This window comes from Antechinus flavipes, chromosome 3 (assembly GCF_016432865.1).
Source record: "Antechinus flavipes isolate AdamAnt ecotype Samford, QLD, Australia chromosome 3, AdamAnt_v2, whole genome shotgun sequence".
Lineage (NCBI taxonomy): Eukaryota > Metazoa > Chordata > Mammalia > Dasyuromorphia > Dasyuridae > Antechinus > Antechinus flavipes.
This window is the reverse complement of record NC_067400.1, coordinates 90440425-90460103: the sequence shown is the minus strand read 5'-3', so window position 1 is coordinate 90460103 and position 19679 is coordinate 90440425. Positions and strand designations below refer to the sequence as shown.

The window sequence follows — 19679 nt, the reverse complement described above, 5'->3', positions numbered from 1 at the left end:
TTATTATTAAATATTTTGGTCACATAATAAGATGACAGGATTCATTGGAAGAATCCCTGATGTTGAGAAAGACTGAAGGCGAAAGGAAAATGGGACAGCAGAGAAGATAGTATATGGAAGAGATGAACATGAACTTGGACAGATCTGAGAAAGAGTGGAAGATCAAAAGACCTAGCATGCTATGGTCATGAAGAACTGAATATAACTGAATGATTGAACAATAACAAAAATTATTATTAAAATACATGTTGTCTTTATTATCAGGAAGTCAGTTACTTGAAGACAGTATTTTTCCTTTTCTTTGCATCATTAGTTCTTTGTAACTACTTGACAAAGTCTGGTATGTAGTAGATTATTAATAAATGCTTGTTGACTACCAATTTTATTTTGTGCTTTTATTGTGTCTATTGTAATAACCACCTGATTTCACACTTACCTACCCATCCATTCCAATCCACCATATATACTCACACTATATATAGATGTAGACTGAACATTTATTAACCACTTGTTTTATTATTTATTACAATTATTGAAGGCAATAACAAATACATAAACAGATATTAAGAAATGGTTTGCCCAAGGTCAGCTGGTTAGCAAATAGCAAAGATAGGGAGTAGCATCCAGTCTTCTTGTACTTCTGGTCCAGAATACTTTCCATTATATCATAGTACTTTTCAAGATTAATCTTCCAAAAGCACTTCAACAACAATAACAATAATAATACTAGCATTTGTGCAGTATTTTAAAGCTTGTAAAATACTTTACATATTATCTTATTTGATATCACTACTCTACTCAGAAACCTTGAATGGCTCCCCATTACTCATCAAAACTCCTTAGCCAAGGATTAAAGAACAATCTAGATCTTTCCAGCTTATTTCCCACTACTCCATTATGTGATTCTTTTTCTGCATCTAGACTAGATGACTAAAGTCAAGTCAAGAAGCATTTATCTTGTTTTTTAAAATTCTATTTTATTTTATTTTTAGGTTCACATTTTCTCACTTCTCTCTTTCTCCCCCCTCCCACTTGAGAAAGCAAGAAAAGAAAAATCTTTACAAACATGTATAACAAAACAAATACCCAAATTAGCCACGTTCTACACACACACACAAACACACACACACACACACACACGCCTTTAAAATGCAGTCTGAATTTCACACCTCTATCTGGGGGTGGTCAACAAGAATTTAATAAACACATACTATGCGTCAGGGACACATGCTTTCTATTTCAAGCATTAGAGACACAAAGATAGGTAAAATTAGTCTCTTGCCCTTAATGTAATGGGGGAGACAACAGGCAAACAAACTACTATGTACATAAAAGACATATGTACCCACTTGGAGGTAATCTCAGAGAAAAGGCAATAGTATTAAGGAAGACTGGGAAGGATTTTTTGCAGGTGCGATTTTAGATGGGACTAGAAGGAAGTCAGAAAAGAAAAAAAAGAATTTAGAAGAGTAAGCATTTCGGGCGGGGATTAGTTAGCCAATGAAAAAGCATGAAATAGTGTCTTGTTGAAAGACTTTGGCAGGAGGCCAGTCTCACTGGGTTGCACTTAGAGGTAGTAAAATCTAAGAAAACTGATCAGGAAGGAATAATGCTGGTTATGAAGGGTTTGAAAAACTAAACAGAGAGCTTTATATTTGAATACAGAGTTAAGGAGGAGCCACTGAAGTTTATTCATGGAAGAAGGTATATGACCTATTACACCTGTGCTTTAAGATCATTTTGACAGCTGAAAGGAAAAGAAATTGGAGTGGAAAGAGACCTGAAACTAATAATCCATGTGATGAGGGTCTGGAAGAAGGTGGTAAGAAGTAGTATAGGAGAGAAGAGAATATGCTGTGAAGTACAGCAGTTTGAACTTGGAAACACATTGGCTATAGAGCAGAGATAGTGAGAGGTGGAGTATGACCTAGGTTGCAAACCAGGATGATTGGAAGGATGCTGTTACCCTGGAAAATGGCAATAAGACTCTTAGAGATGGGAGAAGGAGAGAGTTCAGCTTTGCATAGGTTGAGTTTAAAGCCATCTACACGACTTGGTTTCTAAACACACATTGCCTGCCTGCTCCTTTGCTCACGTTGTCTCTGTCTGGATTCCCTTCACCTCCTCATTCTCCATATTAAAGTCCAATCTGTCTTTCAAAGTTCAATTCAAATGTTACTTCCCAGATTGAAGATTTCCCTGATACTCCCTATTGAAAATGATGACCCTCCCCCTCAACCTTTGCCATATGAGTGATGTTATTAGTATTTTGCTAAGTATTTATTTAGTATTTATATTTCTTGAGAATGGTATTATATTTGTCTTTACATTCCTCTCCCTACCTAGCACAGTGCTCTGCACATAACTGGAGATGGGATTTTAAGGGGGACTTGAAAGAAGCTGGGAAAAATAAATGGAGAAATTGAAAAGGGTGAACATAAGTCTTCAATAAGCAGGCGATTAGGAGGCATTCCAAGTCAGTGTAGATAAATTTCCAAAAAAAAAAAAAAAAAAAACCTTGCTTCAACTTTGTTTTAGGGGCGGTTTGGCGGGGGAAGTGTTAGTTTCTAGACATCTTTTGTACATTTCATGTATTTGTCGACTTACATTTCATCATCAAATCTGTGTCTCTGAAGCGCATGTATGTCCACTTCTCCCTCATCTGTAATTACAAGCTTTCTATTCTCCCCTCAATTGCTTTTTGGTTATGTCCTTCATTTAATTCTCTCAGAGAATCAGGACCACAGAGATGATTTTGGATACTGCTTCACACCCCTAGTCAGAGAAGCAGTCTGAAGATTTCACGTGGCAGTAGGGCTGGGAGAAAATCCTGAACAAAAGTACCACTATGGGCTTTCTAATTATAGCAAAGCATTTTCCATCTTCTTCCCTGAGTCCCATCCCCTTAAATAATGGAATTGCCTAAAGAATCCAGAGTTAGGAAGTGCTTTTCCTGAGGAGTCCCCCCTTTCCTCCCTGTCCCGTGTAAGCAGGCTTCTGAAATACTAATAGGTTGTAGGCACTAAATAGATGTGGGGAGACATCTGGGTCCTGAACAAAGTGGAGAGGAGAATCTTCTTTCCTTGCCCTGAAGAAGCAAAGGGAAACAGTAGGGTCACTGTCCCCTGAATCTCGCTCTGGGGAGAAGTCCGAGGAAGAGAAGGCAGTGGGAGGGGATGGGGAACTGGGCTGGGCCAGGAGGGGCTGCCAGTGGAGGCCGGGGGCGGGAGTTGAAATGCCCATCACTTGGGGACCCGTTGGAAAGTAGCACTTGCACTCCCCTCCTGGTGGAGCTTCGCACCTCCCCGACCAGTCATGGCCGAGAGCTCAGACAAAGTGCCCATCGCCCTAGCAGGCCCAGAGGACGTGGAGCAGTGTCGCCCACCCGTGAGTACCGTGCCCGGAGCACACGGCCAAGCCGACACGTAGAGATGGCAGGGCGCTTGATGTAGGCTTGGGACCGTCTGCTCCGGGTCCCGTATTTGCATGTACTCCAAAGCGCCCTGTAGGCGCATAGGGAAGCCGTCGGACTGACCCCAGGGCACAAGTGCACGAGGAGGGAGGGGGACTCGTGTGCACGCCAGTAAGCGTGAGGGTGCCGACTCCAAAAGGTCCAAGTGGAAAGTGTGCATGTCGCTGAGGTACGCGAGTTCGTGAATAACCTCGAACTTTCTCCACATCCCACTCAGCCAGTGCATACTGCGGAGTTGGAGTGACTGAAATCAAGGGGAGTCCTTGCGGGATGAAAGGTGGGGAAAGGAGGACAATTACAGCAGACCCGGATCCCGTAGCCCTCGACCCTTATCTGGCTTCCCGAGTGGTGCCCCTGAAGGCGAGGCACAGTATTCAAGCTGTCCCTTCTGCTCTCCCCATGTCTCCCCCTATCCCCACCCCACTCCGCAGGCGTACACAGCGGTGGCAGTGAGACCCTCCAGTCCCGGGCGGCTGCTCAAGATCGGAGCCGTGGTCCTCATTTCGGGGGCGCTGCTGCTGCTCTTCGGGGCTATCGGCGCCTTTTACTTCTGGAAGGTGAATGACAAACATGTGAGTCCTGGGCTACCCACGGCTAGCGGGGCTCGAACTCTGGCGCCGGGTCCTCCCGGTGCGCAAGTGCGCTGGGAGCCCCAGGGACCGCGGGGTGGGAGGTGCTCAGTAGTCCCGCAGGAGTAGGGCGAAGGAGGGGAGCGTTGTGTATAGGGGTAAAGGTCTGGACCTGGCTCAGTTATGCCCCCGGATAGCTCCTGAAAGGAGCCCCAAGGGGTTTCCTTGGGAGCACAATGGACACTGCTCCAGAGATAGTCTAATTCCAACAGAGAATGGTTTTTGTCTTTAGGAAATTCACAAATATTAAAAGTGCAGAAGAACAGTGGTCTGTATTAAGAGCTAGGATAACTAGGCTCTGGGATTCATTTGCTGTACGACCTTCCGTAGGTGATTTAATCGTTCTGGAGTTCTTTCGTCATCTGTAAAATGAGGTTGGACCAGATCTATGAGTTCTAAAGGGCTCTGACTTTTCTAGCTCTGATCCTAAGAGAGCTAAAACTAATATAAGGAAATGAACATTCCAAAAATTATCTGATTGCCCCAAGTGTCTTTGAAGGGAGCAGCCAGAACCAGGTATTAGAACTGTCTTTTAAGGCAATTTCATCTGACTTCTGTAGCAACTTCTCATGTCTTAAAAGAAGTGCAGGAAGAAAATGGAAGGTCCTTAAAGATGTTAATGTATTTAAAAATCAAATCTTCCATTGGTTAATAAATTCCCCACCGAATTGTCTCCCTACTTTATTTGTATGCAAATATTTATTTTCGAAAGAGTTCAAGGAACTTTCAAACTTCGCTTGGAAGAGTTCCAATGTGCATTTTAAAAGGCAAGAATTTCATTCTCCTACGTAAAAAGGGTATCTCGATAACTACTGGACAAAGTCTACCATGAGCTTTTATCTAGTAATGGGGAAAAATCTATCTCGATCCTCCGTATATACAAAGGACTGTTTCTTAATACTCTCCACAGAGGATTTTTTAGCTCTCTACTGCCCCTCCTTCACTCCCTCCTCTTCTGTCTATTCCTACTTCCTTTTTCCTCCTCCCCCTCTCCAGGGAATTCAAAGCATGAGCTAATTCCAGTACTTAGAGAAAATGGTGCAGAAAACGACCAGCCATTTTGCACCTTACATCATCTTCCAGAGACATTGAAATTTGTATTCTTAAACTCCAGGGCCTAATGTAGATAAGCAAGCATGCCAGATATCAGTGAATCTGTTATGGAGGCTGCATAATGTTTAAAATCATCATCATTTAAGATGACAATGATAGTGTTTAGTGAGTATGTGTATTTTAAATGTAAAAACTGGGCCATATGATCCCATTTTAAAGCAACAGTTCTGGACAAAGGAATAGATTTCAACATGTAAATCTCCACTGAAAACTGAGTGTTGATTGTTTCCTCTTTGGAAAGCTTTATGATATTTGACTGTAAATTCATTCATACTTTTAGATGAAAACAGTAAAGAAGTCAATATCTCAATTCTCATTGTTATTATCATGATAAACAACTGGTTTTCATATAGTTAGTTGTGCTATGTATGTATGTATATATCTGACATTTGGCATTTAAGAAAAACATTTCTAATTCACAAGATTTTAAAATGAATAAAGAATCATGCATTAAGCGAGGATTATGCATGTCTTGTTTCATCACAAGTTGATTGGTTTTGTGGGAAAAAAATGCTAAGAATACCCAGAAAGAGTGAAGCATATAATTGTCAACAATAAAAGTCACTGATAGCATTTTCCAGGCCAATAGGATCATAAAGAAAATTATGGGGTATTCTTGTGTTATTTCACTATAGTAAAACCCTGACTTGAGCCTTATATACTTGCAAATGTGTATCACACAAATATGAAACATTTTGAACAAAATACCTTATAGAGTCAAATGCCTATTTTTCAATCTCCACATTTCTTCAATTCATTCCTTTCTACTCATAAGTAATCATACTAAATCAAACCCTCATTACTTTATTCTTGGACTATAACAATAACTTATTTGCTTCCCTGTATCTGGTATCTTTTCCTTTCCAACCTATCCTTCACACAGCTGCCAAAGTGATATTCCTGAAACACAGGTTTGACCATTATCATACTCATATTCAAGCTCCCCAAGCCCTCTAGGATATAATACCAAGTCTCATTTAGCCTTGGAAGCCCTGAACAGTCTGACTCCAACTCGCCTTTCCAGGATTTCACCACCTAGTCAACATTTGAGTCAAACTAGCCTCCCTGATTGCTTCCCCATACCTTGTATCCCTTTTCTCACTTTTTAGCAACTGCAAAGGCTATCCCTCATCTGGCGTACTCTTCTCTTCCATTGCTCTGCCTCTTGTAATTCCCAGGTCCCTGTAAGATTCAGCTCAGGTCATTTATACAAGGTTTTTCCAGGTTCCCTGAATTGCTACTGTTTTACCCTCTCAGCCCTACCTATTGCTTTATATATTGTATTTGTGTATCTGTTGGGATGGGAGACTGCTTCCCATTTCTCCAGAAGATGTAAATTCTTAGCTTATCATGATTCTCTCATCTTTCTTTGTCTTTGTATCTTCAGTGTTTGGCATATTATGGACACTTTATAATAACTTGTTGAATAATTTATATGTATACAGAGACAAGTATATATTGTGTATATTCCCAACAGATGCTCACTTCCAGGTCTGCTTCCTATTAGGACACCCTACCCCATGCAACAATGGTAGCAAAAAAATATTTAGTCTTTTCTTCATAGACTAATTTTTTTGAGTGATCTTTTCAGTTACAGAAACCAAGTCATTCTTGCATTATATGAGCTTTGTTAAAAACACATATTTGCCCTTTGAAAGGCACCATATTCAACAATATTGAGGAAAACAAGATAGTTTATTGTCCTTATGTAGCAACAGTTTCTAACAATATGAAAAACAGAGGTATTCATGAGTCCGGGACCCTCACTGGAGCCCAATGTCATTTTTTTAATAGCCCAACCCTTCTTGCTGCTATCAACTACAATTTTTACTGTGCTCAGTCTGTCTTTAAAACTTACCATAGCTTCAATAAGAAATATATAGAAACTCTAAAGATATATAGATATCTTCATTATTACTGACCTAGTTCTCTGTTATTATTGTACTCCAAGGTAAGGAACCCCAATGGGGAAACTTTTGCTATTAAAGCAAATCTATAACTGTTCTACAACTTATCTTGAATTTCTTGGAGGCTCTGAGAACTTACTTCCCTAGCATCACCAACTGGTATGTGTCAAAAGCAGTACTTTAATCCAGGGCCTTCCAGACTCAGAGTTAGCTCTCTATCTATGTGTGCAAATGTGGGGATCAATAATGGAGGGTGAATGAGAAATGTCAACTGAGAATCAGACACAAAAAATGTCCCCTCCACTCAAATTGTTGTACCTATTGAAGTTTTAGTTTTCTTTATCACCAAAGTAGATCACAGATTTAAAAGAGATCTTTACCATCCTTTCTTATCTGGTGAAGCCCACGGACCCCTTCTCAGGTTTACAAAGGAAGCCATTATATTGAAATATAAGTACTCCAACAAGTTCAGGAATCCCAGGTCAAGAACCCTTGGAATAAAGTCTAGATGAATTCCCTTACCACACTTTCTGTGCTCCTGATAATGAAAAATGTGGATCCTTAAGGGCAAGGACTGTTTCATTTTTGTCTATATTCTCCAATACTTTTCACATAATAGGCCCTTAACAGATTCATGGAAGTAGTCCTCTCTTCTTACTCCCATTTCCTTTAAAACCTGTTAAAATCCAAGTTGTTGACATAAACTATTAGCAAATTTGGATCTGAAGGGAAATAATTTGCCCAAGGTCATATAGGTAAAAAATGGCAGAGCTGCAATTCAATCCCAGCTGCATCTGACTTCTAATTTAATACTAGCTTTGATATACCAAGCTGCTTCAAATTACTAAGTAAAATAAAAATAATAAAGAAACACACAAGAAGATCCAGGAACATTTTTCTTTATAATACTTGCTAATTCATCAAAGACGACTCTGGACGACTCTGGGCACCAATTCTGTCTATAAAAATAGGAAATGAATGTGATTGCTAGTTCTATTCCAACAAAATGACACATAACAACACAATCTGAATGCCTTGGGAATTCATTTTAACAAGATATTCCCTGTACTGGTCTAATACAGACATGAAGATTGACCTTGCTTAAGCAAATGTGAGCTATTTAACAAGCTCTAAGATTCAGTGACTCTGTAAAATACTATATATTCTATATAACAAGCTCTAGGATCGATTCCATAAAACACCCCCAACAAACAACATTTGTTAACTGTCTCTGTATTACTTAATTAGAACCCATTCTTGATTAAGCCACTACCACTATTACAAGCTGGTTTCTCCCAATACAGCACATCCCCCTGGGCATCCTGCCAACACCACTTCCCATTCAGATGAAAGGGTGCAGAACAAAAGACATTCTAGATTTTTTTGTTTAGAACTGCAATGAGGGATTAATGTGGATGAGGTTCTACCATAAATACATGTATAACTATTAACAACAGATGTTAGGGGCCTTAAGTCCATCCAAATGAAAGTCATATTGTGTACAGAAGGGCTAAAGAACCGCCTGATTGCTTTAAAAAAAAAAAAAAAAAAAAGGCACTAACTCCTTCTGTTCAATTCCAGATTTACAATGTCCATTATACCATGAGTATTAATGGAAAAATACAGGAGGGATCAATGGAAATAGATGCTGGGAACAACTTGGAGACCTTTAAAATAGGAAGCGGAGCTGAAGAAGCAATTGAAGTTAATGATTTCCAGAATGTGAGTAGATTTGACTCATTTTAAAGATTTAATGATTCACTCCTTTTGGTTTCATCCAGCACAGGCAGAAGCAGCATTTCATATACATAACCCAAGCAGTAAATATATTTTTATGGAGAGAATCTGTTATCAAGCTTAGGTCATAAGCAGGGATCTTTAAAAAAAAAAAAAAAGGCATGACTCAGATGGTGTAGTTCTATTAGTACTTTCTCTTTTTTTAAGCCTTCCACTGCTAGCCTGGCCAACTCCTCCAATTATCAAAGAATTAGTTCAGTGGAATCAACATGTAGTGAACCTAAAAGCAGCTTATTTTCCCTTCATCCTGTTTCCAGGCACTTGTCTGATTTGATAAACTGGAGGAGTGATTGATATAATTTTGCTTCTTTTAGCTCCCTTTATTTTACTATTTTAATACTACTGCTTACTTAAATTGTTTGCTTAAAATCCCTGCATGGATTCAAGAAGGGGAGAACAATTAAAAAGAGGGCATAGAGAGAGAAGAGGAGACATACAAGAAGAATGGAGAAGAGGAAAGAAAGGATTGGAGGGCAGAGGGGAGATTAATGGACAGTATCTTTCTTTCCAACTGGTATTATCCCCTTTCGCCTGTTTTATTTCAGTACTCTCTGCATAGAGCACCTAACTCAGCACTCATCTCTGGTTTCTCTTGCTCTTGATTAAACACTTATTTCTCTCTTTTCTCTGTATGAAGATTGAGACTTGAAACGGAGCAACAAAAAATCTGTCCTATATTAACTATAGCATAAGTACATTCTCTAACTCAGCAGAAAGAAAAAAAATCATTCTTTCTAATACTGCTTATGGTACCTACTGATATCTTTACAGATCCCATATACATAGTTCAAAAATTTCCACAAATTTCATTAAATATGGTCCATAATTTAGACTTAGGGGCCCTATACTAGGAGTGCGAATTCCCTTAACTCAAATCACTTCATTATAGCTGTAACCAGTTCTCAAAGACTGTGCAGAACAAAGCTCTGGAAGCCTCTGGAAGACCAAAGGCTCCAATGGCTTTTAGTTGTCTAAAAGTTGAGCCTGGTTAAGTCAGGAAGACTCATCCATCACGGTATCAGATTGATCAATTTTTTGGCTACATTCTTGAAGACCAAGTGACAGGGGTTTTCAAGAGTCATCAGTGGAAGAATAATGCATACCTTCCTTGAAGAACTCAAAGATGCTTGTAGAATGGATCCCATCACCTTAGATCTCAAGCCCTCAGAAAGTATACCTTTTAAGTTTTTCTGAAACCTTTCTCTTTGGTCAAAGAGAAAAAAGAAAAGGAAAGAGAGAAGGAAGAGTAAAAAGTGTACCAATACAAAATCACTCTTCCCAAGTCATGTTTCACATTCTACCCAGGCCATCTTTAAAATCATAGGGATCAAGGGCCTTCAGAGACCAGCTAGTTTAACCCCTCCGGCGGACAATGAATAAATGGAGGCTTAGAGATGATAGAACAAGACTAGCATCCTACCTCAGCATGTAACCATTTCCTGAAGCATATAACCATAATCAAACCAATACTACTACTACAAGTGAAAAACCTATTAGCTCTGTTATGTCATCACTCACTGTCCCTGTGAATTCTCAAACCAATGCATTCCTCCCAGTCTTCCTCTCCCATAGATATTAAATTGCTTTAGACATTTTAAACTCCTTTAAGGGCAGGAACCATATGGCTTTCATATTTGTATCTCTTAGCACTTGGCACAAGGTAAATGCTTAACAAATGCTTTTTCATTCATTTATTACATTTATTCAAAAAATGGAGAAAGAAAAAGTCACATTTCTTAAATGTAAAGTCTGCAAAACATTTTGCCTATAACTTAGATATGGGGCAAAATTTCACTTTAGCTTTCCTCAAACTCTTAGAATTTTATGAATTCCATTCTAAAGAGTGAAATTTGTTTTTTGCCACAAAAACAAAATATCATAGTAAACCTAAAATGCTAAAATACACAACACTAAACTAAGTAAAGAGACTTACCCAACGAATTTTGAAAGATCAGTCACAGTGATAACCACTTGTATGAACACCAGAGTTGTGAGCTTTGCTATGATGTGACTGCTGAAGATTAGTTAAGTGGACAAAGTCAAGTCACTTTGAGAACAGGGTGTGGGCACAAGACATCAAAGCTCCTAAGAAAGATTTAAGAAAGTAGCTATCTGGTCTAAGATTATGTTAATTTATTTACCCTTTTATCTCAAAGCCCTCTGGAAATATCTATTAAGTCAGTTAAAGAATCAATCTTCAGTTGTGTTGATTTATTTGCTCTTTAGTCCTCAAGTAGGATGCAAGTCTAAGGCAAGAGCCAGGCCTGCTCTTCAGAGGTAGAAGAGATGGAAGAGAGATGTACAAAATAAATAGTAAATAATATTTTCTTATATAGCATGAGAAATGTGAAGATATATTTAGGAGAATTGTACATGTTTGAACACTAGGTTTTGTAAGGGTGAATGCTGGAAAACTACCTTTGCATGTGCTTTGAAAAATAAAAAGCTATTAAAAAATAAAAAACAGTAAATAGAAAGGCTATATGTCATAAAGGCAAAATTAGTGATACGATATGTGCTATAAGATTCAAAAATAGGAAAAAATAACTACTGGCTAATGGGGTTCTGGGAAGGTTTCATGGAGATGTATCTGAGCTCATAGTTGAAGAATTAAGTAGTTTTCCCAAGAAATGGAGGATCAAATGGCATGCCAAGAAGTACAATTGTTCATAACCAACCAAAGATCTTTTTGTTGTTGTTAGGGCATCACTGGAATCCGTTTTGCTGGAGGAGAAAAATGTTATATTAAAGTTCAAGTGAAAGCTCACATACCTCAGGTGGATGCCAAGACTAAACAGAGCATCAGCTCAGAACTGGTAAGTAGCAACTTGCTGACAAAATAGAAAGACTAATTCCAAATAACCTGTGGTAAAAACCCTTCATCTTCAATCTCTTATTCTTAGAAAACTGAACAGAGGTCAAATTTCCATTTCTTCTCTTGAAAGAGATTACTGTTTTTGTTTCTGTGACTGAAAAACTATTTTCTAAAGACTCCGCTTTCATAATGCAGTCTTTTCAAATGATCTTGTTAGAGGTAGGGTAGCTTAAAATGCATGATGATTTCTGCCTCTTAAAAACTAGGAGCAAATGGTGTATCCACTAGCCTTTCCCCATAAATTTCACATATGGGACCTAGTTTGTCTTCTAGGTCTGTGTAAACTAATTCGTCTTCCACATGACAGCTTTTCAGATTTTAAAAAAGTTATTTTTCTCTAAGCCTTTTTCTTTTCTATGAAAATCTTCTCAGTTTTTTCCTCTAGGAATGCTTGGGGAGTCTTTACGAGCACAGTCACTGTCTCTAGACTGGACATAGTTTGTCAATATCCCTATTAAGATGTAATAACCAGAAATGAACAAAATATTAAAGATGGAATAAAAATAGACATTATAATTCTATTAAAGAAACCAAAACCACTTTTTGCAGGGGAAGAAAAGAATGTATTGGGCATGAGAAGTCCGGGGGGGTGGGAACTCACAACTACATCCTACTGGATGACTAATATTGAGTCTGCATAAAATAAATTTCAAGTTCTTTTTCATACAATCAGTTCTCTTACCTTATATTTGTAAATTCCTGCTACCCAGCTGTCATCTAGCTAGTTAAGCCCAAGCATGAGCCAATAAAAAAACTCGTTTAAGGATTCTTTACTATTATGTTGGCTCTCTCTGGGTTTGACAATTCCTCTATTAACTGTTCTACAGTGATATCCATAGACTGCCCTGATAAGTATAAACTTCAAAACAATTAGTTGTAGCTATTTTAACACACCCTACCTCACTATCCCACCAGTATTTTATATGGCACACAATTTGGATAAAAATAAAGCAGACTTTTATGCAATTTGTTTTTAATAAAATTTTTACAAACTTTTACACAACTTTTAAAAGATAACTGGGCTTAGAGGAGAAGGGAGAGTTAGGCATTAAGAAATGAATATGACATACAAAGTAATAATAACATCAATAATAAAACATTGCGTGGAATAACCTAGTCTAAGCTGAACAAATGGATTAATTGAGCAATAGTTTTCCACAGTAACATGAAGCTATTTTACCATGCCATAAACTTAAGGGGAAAAGTGTAAATGAAGTGCTGCTTTGCATTAAAAAAAAAAATGGATAAAGTATTTTGATATCCCCAACCTACTGCAAATGAATAAATACATGAAAGGAACAACTTGGCAAAATAAATTTGTCTCCTGTGTTATCAAACTACTCTCAGGAAGCTGCTATATAAGAAAACCTAGAGTTTAACTTTGAAATCTCACTAGTATGCTTGATGCCACAGACATCTGAAATATGTTTTGCTACATCTAGAAAATGTCAGAATGGTTTATGTTAAATAATACTTTGAACTAAAAAACATTAAAGAAGAAATCATTTGCATCTCCCTCTTCAAACTCTTTGAAACAACAAAACCTGCAGAGTTGGTCCTATCTTCAAAAGGGGGCTGAGGGGAGATTGGTACCTGTATTTTTATTAGAATTTGAGGGACCATTCAATTACTTTTCCTCCTAAAGCTTGAATTATCAGCAGCTGGTAAGCTGAAAACTAAAAAGCAGATAAATTTCACTTTCAACTCAGGACCCAGGCTTTTCTTTGTGGCAACAATTACAACATTATAAAATTCAAAGAAGCATCCCTGAATGACACACCTCTGAAGATTATGCAAATAACAACAAAAAGAAGCCAATCTCTGTAAAAGGCACCTGGTATTCATTTCCCATGAAACTTGTATAAAATGTAATAATCTTAAAGGAACAACTAAATCTCAAATATGTCCATGCATGTGGAAAATGACTCATTGTCCTCTACTAAACTACCAGTACATTTTGTTTTAACTGCTCACAGGAAGGCAAGATCATGCCAGTTAAATTTGAAGAAAATTCTCTGATCTGGGTAGCTGCAGACCAGCCTATTAAAGATAACAGCTTTCTGAGTCCTAAAATCCTAGAACTTTGTGGAGATCTGCCTATTTTCTGGCTTAAACCAACACATCCAAAAGGTAACATTTTAATTTTCAGATGAACACTATTTCGTATCAGGATCTTGAAAGTTACTCTACACTATGCATAACAAAACTGGGTCAATTAGATAAATCAAGATATATAGACAGACCTTAAAAATTAGTAGGCAAGATAAAAGAGGAAATAAGGACAACTGTAATTGAGCATTAAAGGTAGGGGAATGAGAATAAAAATAATTATATTCATTACCTATACTTTTCATTTAATTAGTTAATTTTGTTCTTCAGTTTTGCCTCTGAATCTTTGCTGTTTGTTCATTTTAATTTTGCTCTTCTGCCCTGAACATAAAATCATGTTCACACACAGAATTATAGTAAAGTCTTGAGATGCTGAAAGTATATGCAAAAATTCATCACACAATTCAAGCCTTAAGCACTGGTTCTCAAATCTTAGTTTAAAAGAAAAAAATTTTAAAAGATTCCAGTTAGGTCCAAAGCTACAAGTATATACCCATCATAAGGTCCATATGTGTAGCAATATACTTGATTCATCTCTGCTCCTGGCAGAGATGAATTTTGCATTTATTTGTTAAGTATTACAGCATCCAACAAATCTACTTTGAGGATAAGGACCTGTCATTTTATCAGTGTGGGAAATTCCTTAGACATTCTCTGGAATTCTCTTAAGTCTTATAGGAGTTGCCAGAGAGAAGTGAGAGATAAAGTGACTTATTTGCCCAATAATTACAGTAACAGAAATAAGACTTAAAACCAGGTATTCCTGACTATAAGGCCAAGTATCTACTCTGCTATGCTGTATTTCAGACCTATATATAACGTGCTGAATTTCATCAATATACAACTAAACATGATGATATTCTTTCAGAATCAATTTTTTTCTTTAAAAGCAAACCCCTTCAAATTTATGCTTAAATACATACACATTACATATACATATGTGTATATGTATTATTTATGCATGCCATACATTTAAAATATTAAAAGGAAACCAAAAAAGATGGTATGTTGCCATTTAGTATTGGTCAATTCAGATTATTGTCACAAAATGTCTTAGAGAATGATCTAAGTATATAGCAGGCAGTTGACAATTCACCCACTTCAGAATTGAAGTTTAAGAAAGAATATGTAGCTGGAGTTAAACTATTTGGGAGTCATCTGACCTCATGGAAGCAAATGATATCAACAGGAAGCAACAGAGTGAGAAAATGGCTCAGGATACAGTCATTGGTGGGTAGTATCTGCAAAAAGGGAGATGGATGGTGATTGAGCAAAAGATACTGAGAAGGAAAAGACAGGTAGAACCAAAACCACAGAGTAAGTTAGAAGGTCATTTTTAAAGGCCATCTAATCCAACCATAAAGCTGCTACTTTTTCAATAGAAACAACAGACCTTTGAGAATTTTGAGAAGGGCAGCAGGATTTGAAGTCAGATTGCTAAGGGTTGAGAAATACTTGGGTAGTGAAGATATCAAGTAAAGTGGAGGGTTCAAAGAGTAAACAAGAGAGGAGAGGGAGAGAGGGAGAGAGGGAGAGAGGGAAAGAGGGAGAGAGGAAGGGAGGGAGAGAGAGAGAGAGAGAGAAGGAGGGAGGGAGGGAAAAAGGAAGAGAGACAGGGAGGGAAAAAGGAAGAGAGACAGGGAGGGAGGGAGGGAGGAGGGAGGGAGGGAGAATTTAGAATGATGCAATTTCCTGTAGCAATCAGAAGGTGAGAATAACCCAAAATTGAGAATGGGTAAGGTAATAAGTAGTAAGACAAAGGGCCAAGAAAGTCAAAGGTAGGGTTGAATTGGTTAAATACGGGATCAAGACTGTGAAGAGAGGAAACTGAGATTAGAGCAATAAATTAGGACAGGGAGATTTGAAGGGAATGGAAGTTGAGCTGAAGATAATATAATACAAAAACTTTGTGAACTTTCAAGTAACATATACTCCCATATGTGTCAGCTATTATCATTTTATTAATACTATCCCAACAAATCTCTGAAATACTCAATTCTTTGTTCCAATATTTTTTACCTTAATGTGTTTGAATAACAGAGACTCCAAGAGGGGGCTCAACAAATCGCAAATCATGAGTAGGAGCTATCTATAGCTTAAAAATTGCTTCAGCCTATTCGAGCTTTGTTAAGGTTTCAAATTTTGTGACATTTTTATGCTCAGTTTTGACATGTCATTCAGAGAACAATTCTAGAAGCTAAGAGATCCAAGTTCTCATTTCAGGTCAAGTAGTAGCCATGTAACTTTGAACAAGTAACTGAAAGGGGCTTAGAATGTGTTTTCTCACCCATAAAATGAGAATAATAGTTAACTGTCTCTTTCATTGGGACAAGAGGTATTTTTAAACTGAATTAAGTTTGGTGAGATAAAAGATGTGAAAGAGCCTTTCAAACGATAAAGTTTTATACAATTATTAAGTTATGTACTCTGATTACCATTAATATTCCAGATTCTGTCCAGTGTTAATTTTGAAAATTCTCTTCATATCCATATTAGTCTAAAGGAATTTTGGCTATGTTTTAATGATCCTTTAGAGGTCATTCCATGAACTACTAAGCCACCTTGCCATCTTCCTTTTCTCTAGGATTTGGCAAGTAGCAAGAGCACACCAATGTCAACTACAATTTTAATATTTTTAGCTGTGCTTTTTATCATGTTGAGTAATTAAAATAAGTGCCTTGAATTTTAAAAATTAACTTCTCATGAGAACAGAACTATTATACATTAATATTCTTTAAAAAACCATACTGCTCGTATTCATCATCATACTTACTAGGGAACAGACATGATCTATGAAAAATAAAAGTTTTTGAAACACAATCAATTAAATGCCATTTTCATACTCATCAAAGAAGACATGAGTTTTTCAAATACTTACCTGAATTGGGACTTTCTGCTTCATTTTCATATAGAAGCAATAAAATTTGAATTTTTTTTTAAAAATCTAAGGAAATGTCTTTTTTTGCAGAAAACCAAAGAGAACGAAGAGAAATCTTGAGAAAAATTCGTCAAGCTACTACAAGAAGAGCAAACAGTGGGCCACAGGGTAATTCAAGATCTGGAAGGCCAGTTAATGAAACAAGGCCCAGTATTCAGGAGGATACAGAACCCTTCAATCCAGATAATCCTTACCATGTGAGTCACATTAATTCAGCTCTAAAATGATGTTTCAGCATATGTACTTTGAAATAAGCATTTAACATTCAATGGAAACTTTTTTCTGATTCAGTAAATAACTTAAATATAGACCTATGAAAATAAAGCCCTCCCTCTCCCACCATTCTATCCCCCATGCAATCCTTGCCCATGTATAGGTAAATCTTGACAGGCCCAACTGGAACTTTTATTTAACTTACATTTTTTTTTTTTTTTTTTTTGCATCGCACTTAAAAAGGCAAATTTAAGAATCCAAATATTTTATATTTTTTTTTTATAAGCAACAAAACAAACTGAGGGTCAGAATACATTCTGGTCCATCTTTTCCACCAAAGCACTTCCTCCCCAATTTTTGTTCTGATTACTTGGATTGCACAAATTCTAGCATTTTGAAGCCTACAGTTACAGTTAAGATCTAGAATTTGGTCTCATTATTGTACAATATCTTTTTCTCAGTAACAAGATTCAAGGAGTATTTTTTTATCCCCAGTGCTGAAATGAAGACAAGAGGAAATTATATCACTTCTCTAGGATCCCGATAGAGAATTATAATTTGAATTATTATATTTAGTTCCCCTCTCTTCTACCATTAGATCACTTGATTCCAAATTGTGCCATCTAGAAACTAAGAACCATCCCAACAAGAAATCTTTAGGTGCCCCACAGAAACTAAAATGGCAGCAGATAATTTTTTGTTGTTGTTGTTCTATGTGTCTGTGTGCTTAATGATACCTGATAACCCATCACATTAAATATAAGAAACTGCAATGTAGCACTTTCTCTGTTCACTGGCAGTTTTGTTAGACAGAGGTTTCATGAAATCAGAAGGAATTTAATGTAACATTCAAACTCTTAAAAATATTGAAGACCCTTCACATTAGCCTATACTGATTCTTGTGGCAAAGCAAAATTCAGGATCTAATTCTCTAACCATGTACTTATTAAGTACAAGTGAACTTTACATCCTAAAGAAAATACAAATAATTCTTTTCTCTTACAGCAACTAGAAGAGGGTGAAGGCATGACATTTGACCCCAGACTAGATCACGAAGGCATCTGCTGCATTGAGTGTCGGAGGAGTTATACTCACTGCCAGAGAATCTGTGAGCCTCTTGGTGGATACTTTCCCTGGCCTTATAACTACCAAGGTTGTCGCTCAGCTTGCAGAGTAGTCATGCCCTGTAGCTGGTGGGTAGCCCGTATTTTGGGTATGGTATGAGAGGGTTTCCTATCCTAGGCACAATAACTAAGGCAAGAAAGAAAATTAATGAAATGAGACAACAGCTAAAGTATGAAGATTCTTGGAGTTGAAGACACTGAAGTATATAATCATGTGTCATAATTAGGTCATTCTAGATGCCTTTTTATTTTCTATTGCTTTAAATTTTCAATGATTCAAAATGTATTTTCTCTCAATATGGGAAAAATCCACCAAAAAAAAAAGGGGGGGAGGGGGGCAAAATGACACTAGAAACATACATTAATTTCTTTCTTTTTCGCTTTACAATTTGTTTATAAATACCATCATATCCCTCTGTTCTGAGATATATGTGAAAAGTTACGTCCAGTTAGTCTAAAACTCAATTTCTACATTTGGAAGTACCTTTCAAACCAAGTCACTGATCGAATAAGTCACAAGTCAAGTTGTCCTATTATTCATGCTAAGTTGCCAGGTCATTTTGTATAAGACAATCATAGCTCATTATAGCATTATATGCTCCAGAGACTAAGTGGAAAGAATAAGCTATGAAATGGAATGTGCTCATATAAATGTTATCTATGCATCTCAAAGTGGTGGCAACATGGGAAGTTCTTTATCATTAGAGTATGGCACACAATGCCATAATATGCATACATCATCAATTCCTGGAAAATACCTTTAAGTAAAGATAAATCTTCACCGGGGTGTGGGAAAAGTAGAGGAGGGCAGAGAGAACTTTATTATCTTAGTTTAGAAAAGCAGATAATCACAACTTTCAATATAAGGCTACCAGGAATAAAGGAGAATAGTGATTTCTACCTTTGTAGTACAAATCAGGCTGCTGGAGTAGACCAATTATTAATAAATCCCTCTCTTGGTAATGGGGCTAATGCTGTTGCTTGGAAGATATGGCCTAAGAGGAATAACAAATTATCTTTTCAAATTAAAATATTTCTCTAACAAGAGCATGAAGAAATTTTACATTTTTTGACATTTAAGTTCTGAGTGCCACAATTTTAGAGCTATAAGAAAAAAAATTAAAAGTTGCTTTTAAAAAGATTCATAAATATTAGCTGAGAAAAGGAAGGTCATGATGCCCTTAAGACACCACTAATCTCACAACATATTAATTTTGAATGCACCATATTTATGTGATGTGAAAATTAATATTTTTAATAAATTACACATTGCTGCCAACAAAAGTATATTAAAAAATGTCAAAATATTTCCACTCTTCTTTTTAACTTGGTTACTGGGTCTTTATTCCTATATTTGCATTCAGTGAAATGGGACATGAAGCACCACTGCAAGCTGGTTCTACAAAAGAACCAAGAGAGAGCAACAGTTTGAAACAGACACAAAATCTCACAATTAGCATAGTCTCAGGCAAGAAAGAATATTTAAGGATATTAATGGATAA

The 19679-nt window shown here is 37.0% G+C and overlaps 1 protein-coding gene across 1 annotated transcript; it reads left to right on the top strand.

Moving 5' to 3' along the window:
- Positions 1-240: 240 nt before the first annotated feature.
- CNMD (chondromodulin) lies at positions 241-18593 on the top strand. Its single transcript, XM_051983883.1, has 7 exons — positions 241-3387; positions 3904-4044; positions 8703-8843; positions 11621-11734; positions 13770-13923; positions 16871-17037; positions 18059-18593. Exons 1-7 carry the CDS (start codon positions 3316-3318, stop codon positions 18275-18277), a joined length of 1008 nt encoding a protein of 335 aa, XP_051839843.1. The 5' UTR covers positions 241-3315; the 3' UTR covers positions 18278-18593.
- The last annotated feature ends 1086 nt before the right edge of the window (positions 18594-19679 follow it).

Bases quoted from the DNA above. Each gene is read 5' to 3' on its own strand.
- CNMD (XM_051983883.1), top strand. From the start codon at position 3,316: ATGGCCGAGAGCTCAGACAAAGTGCCCATCGCCCTAGCAGGCCCAGAG. The intron at 3,388-3,903 runs GTGAGTACCGTG...CCCACTCCGCAG, and splicing joins TGGAGCAGTGTCGCCCACCC to GCGTACACAGCGGTGGCAGT. The intron at 13,924-16,870 runs GTAACATTTTAA...CTTTTTTTGCAG, and splicing joins TAAACCAACACATCCAAAAG to AAAACCAAAGAGAACGAAGA.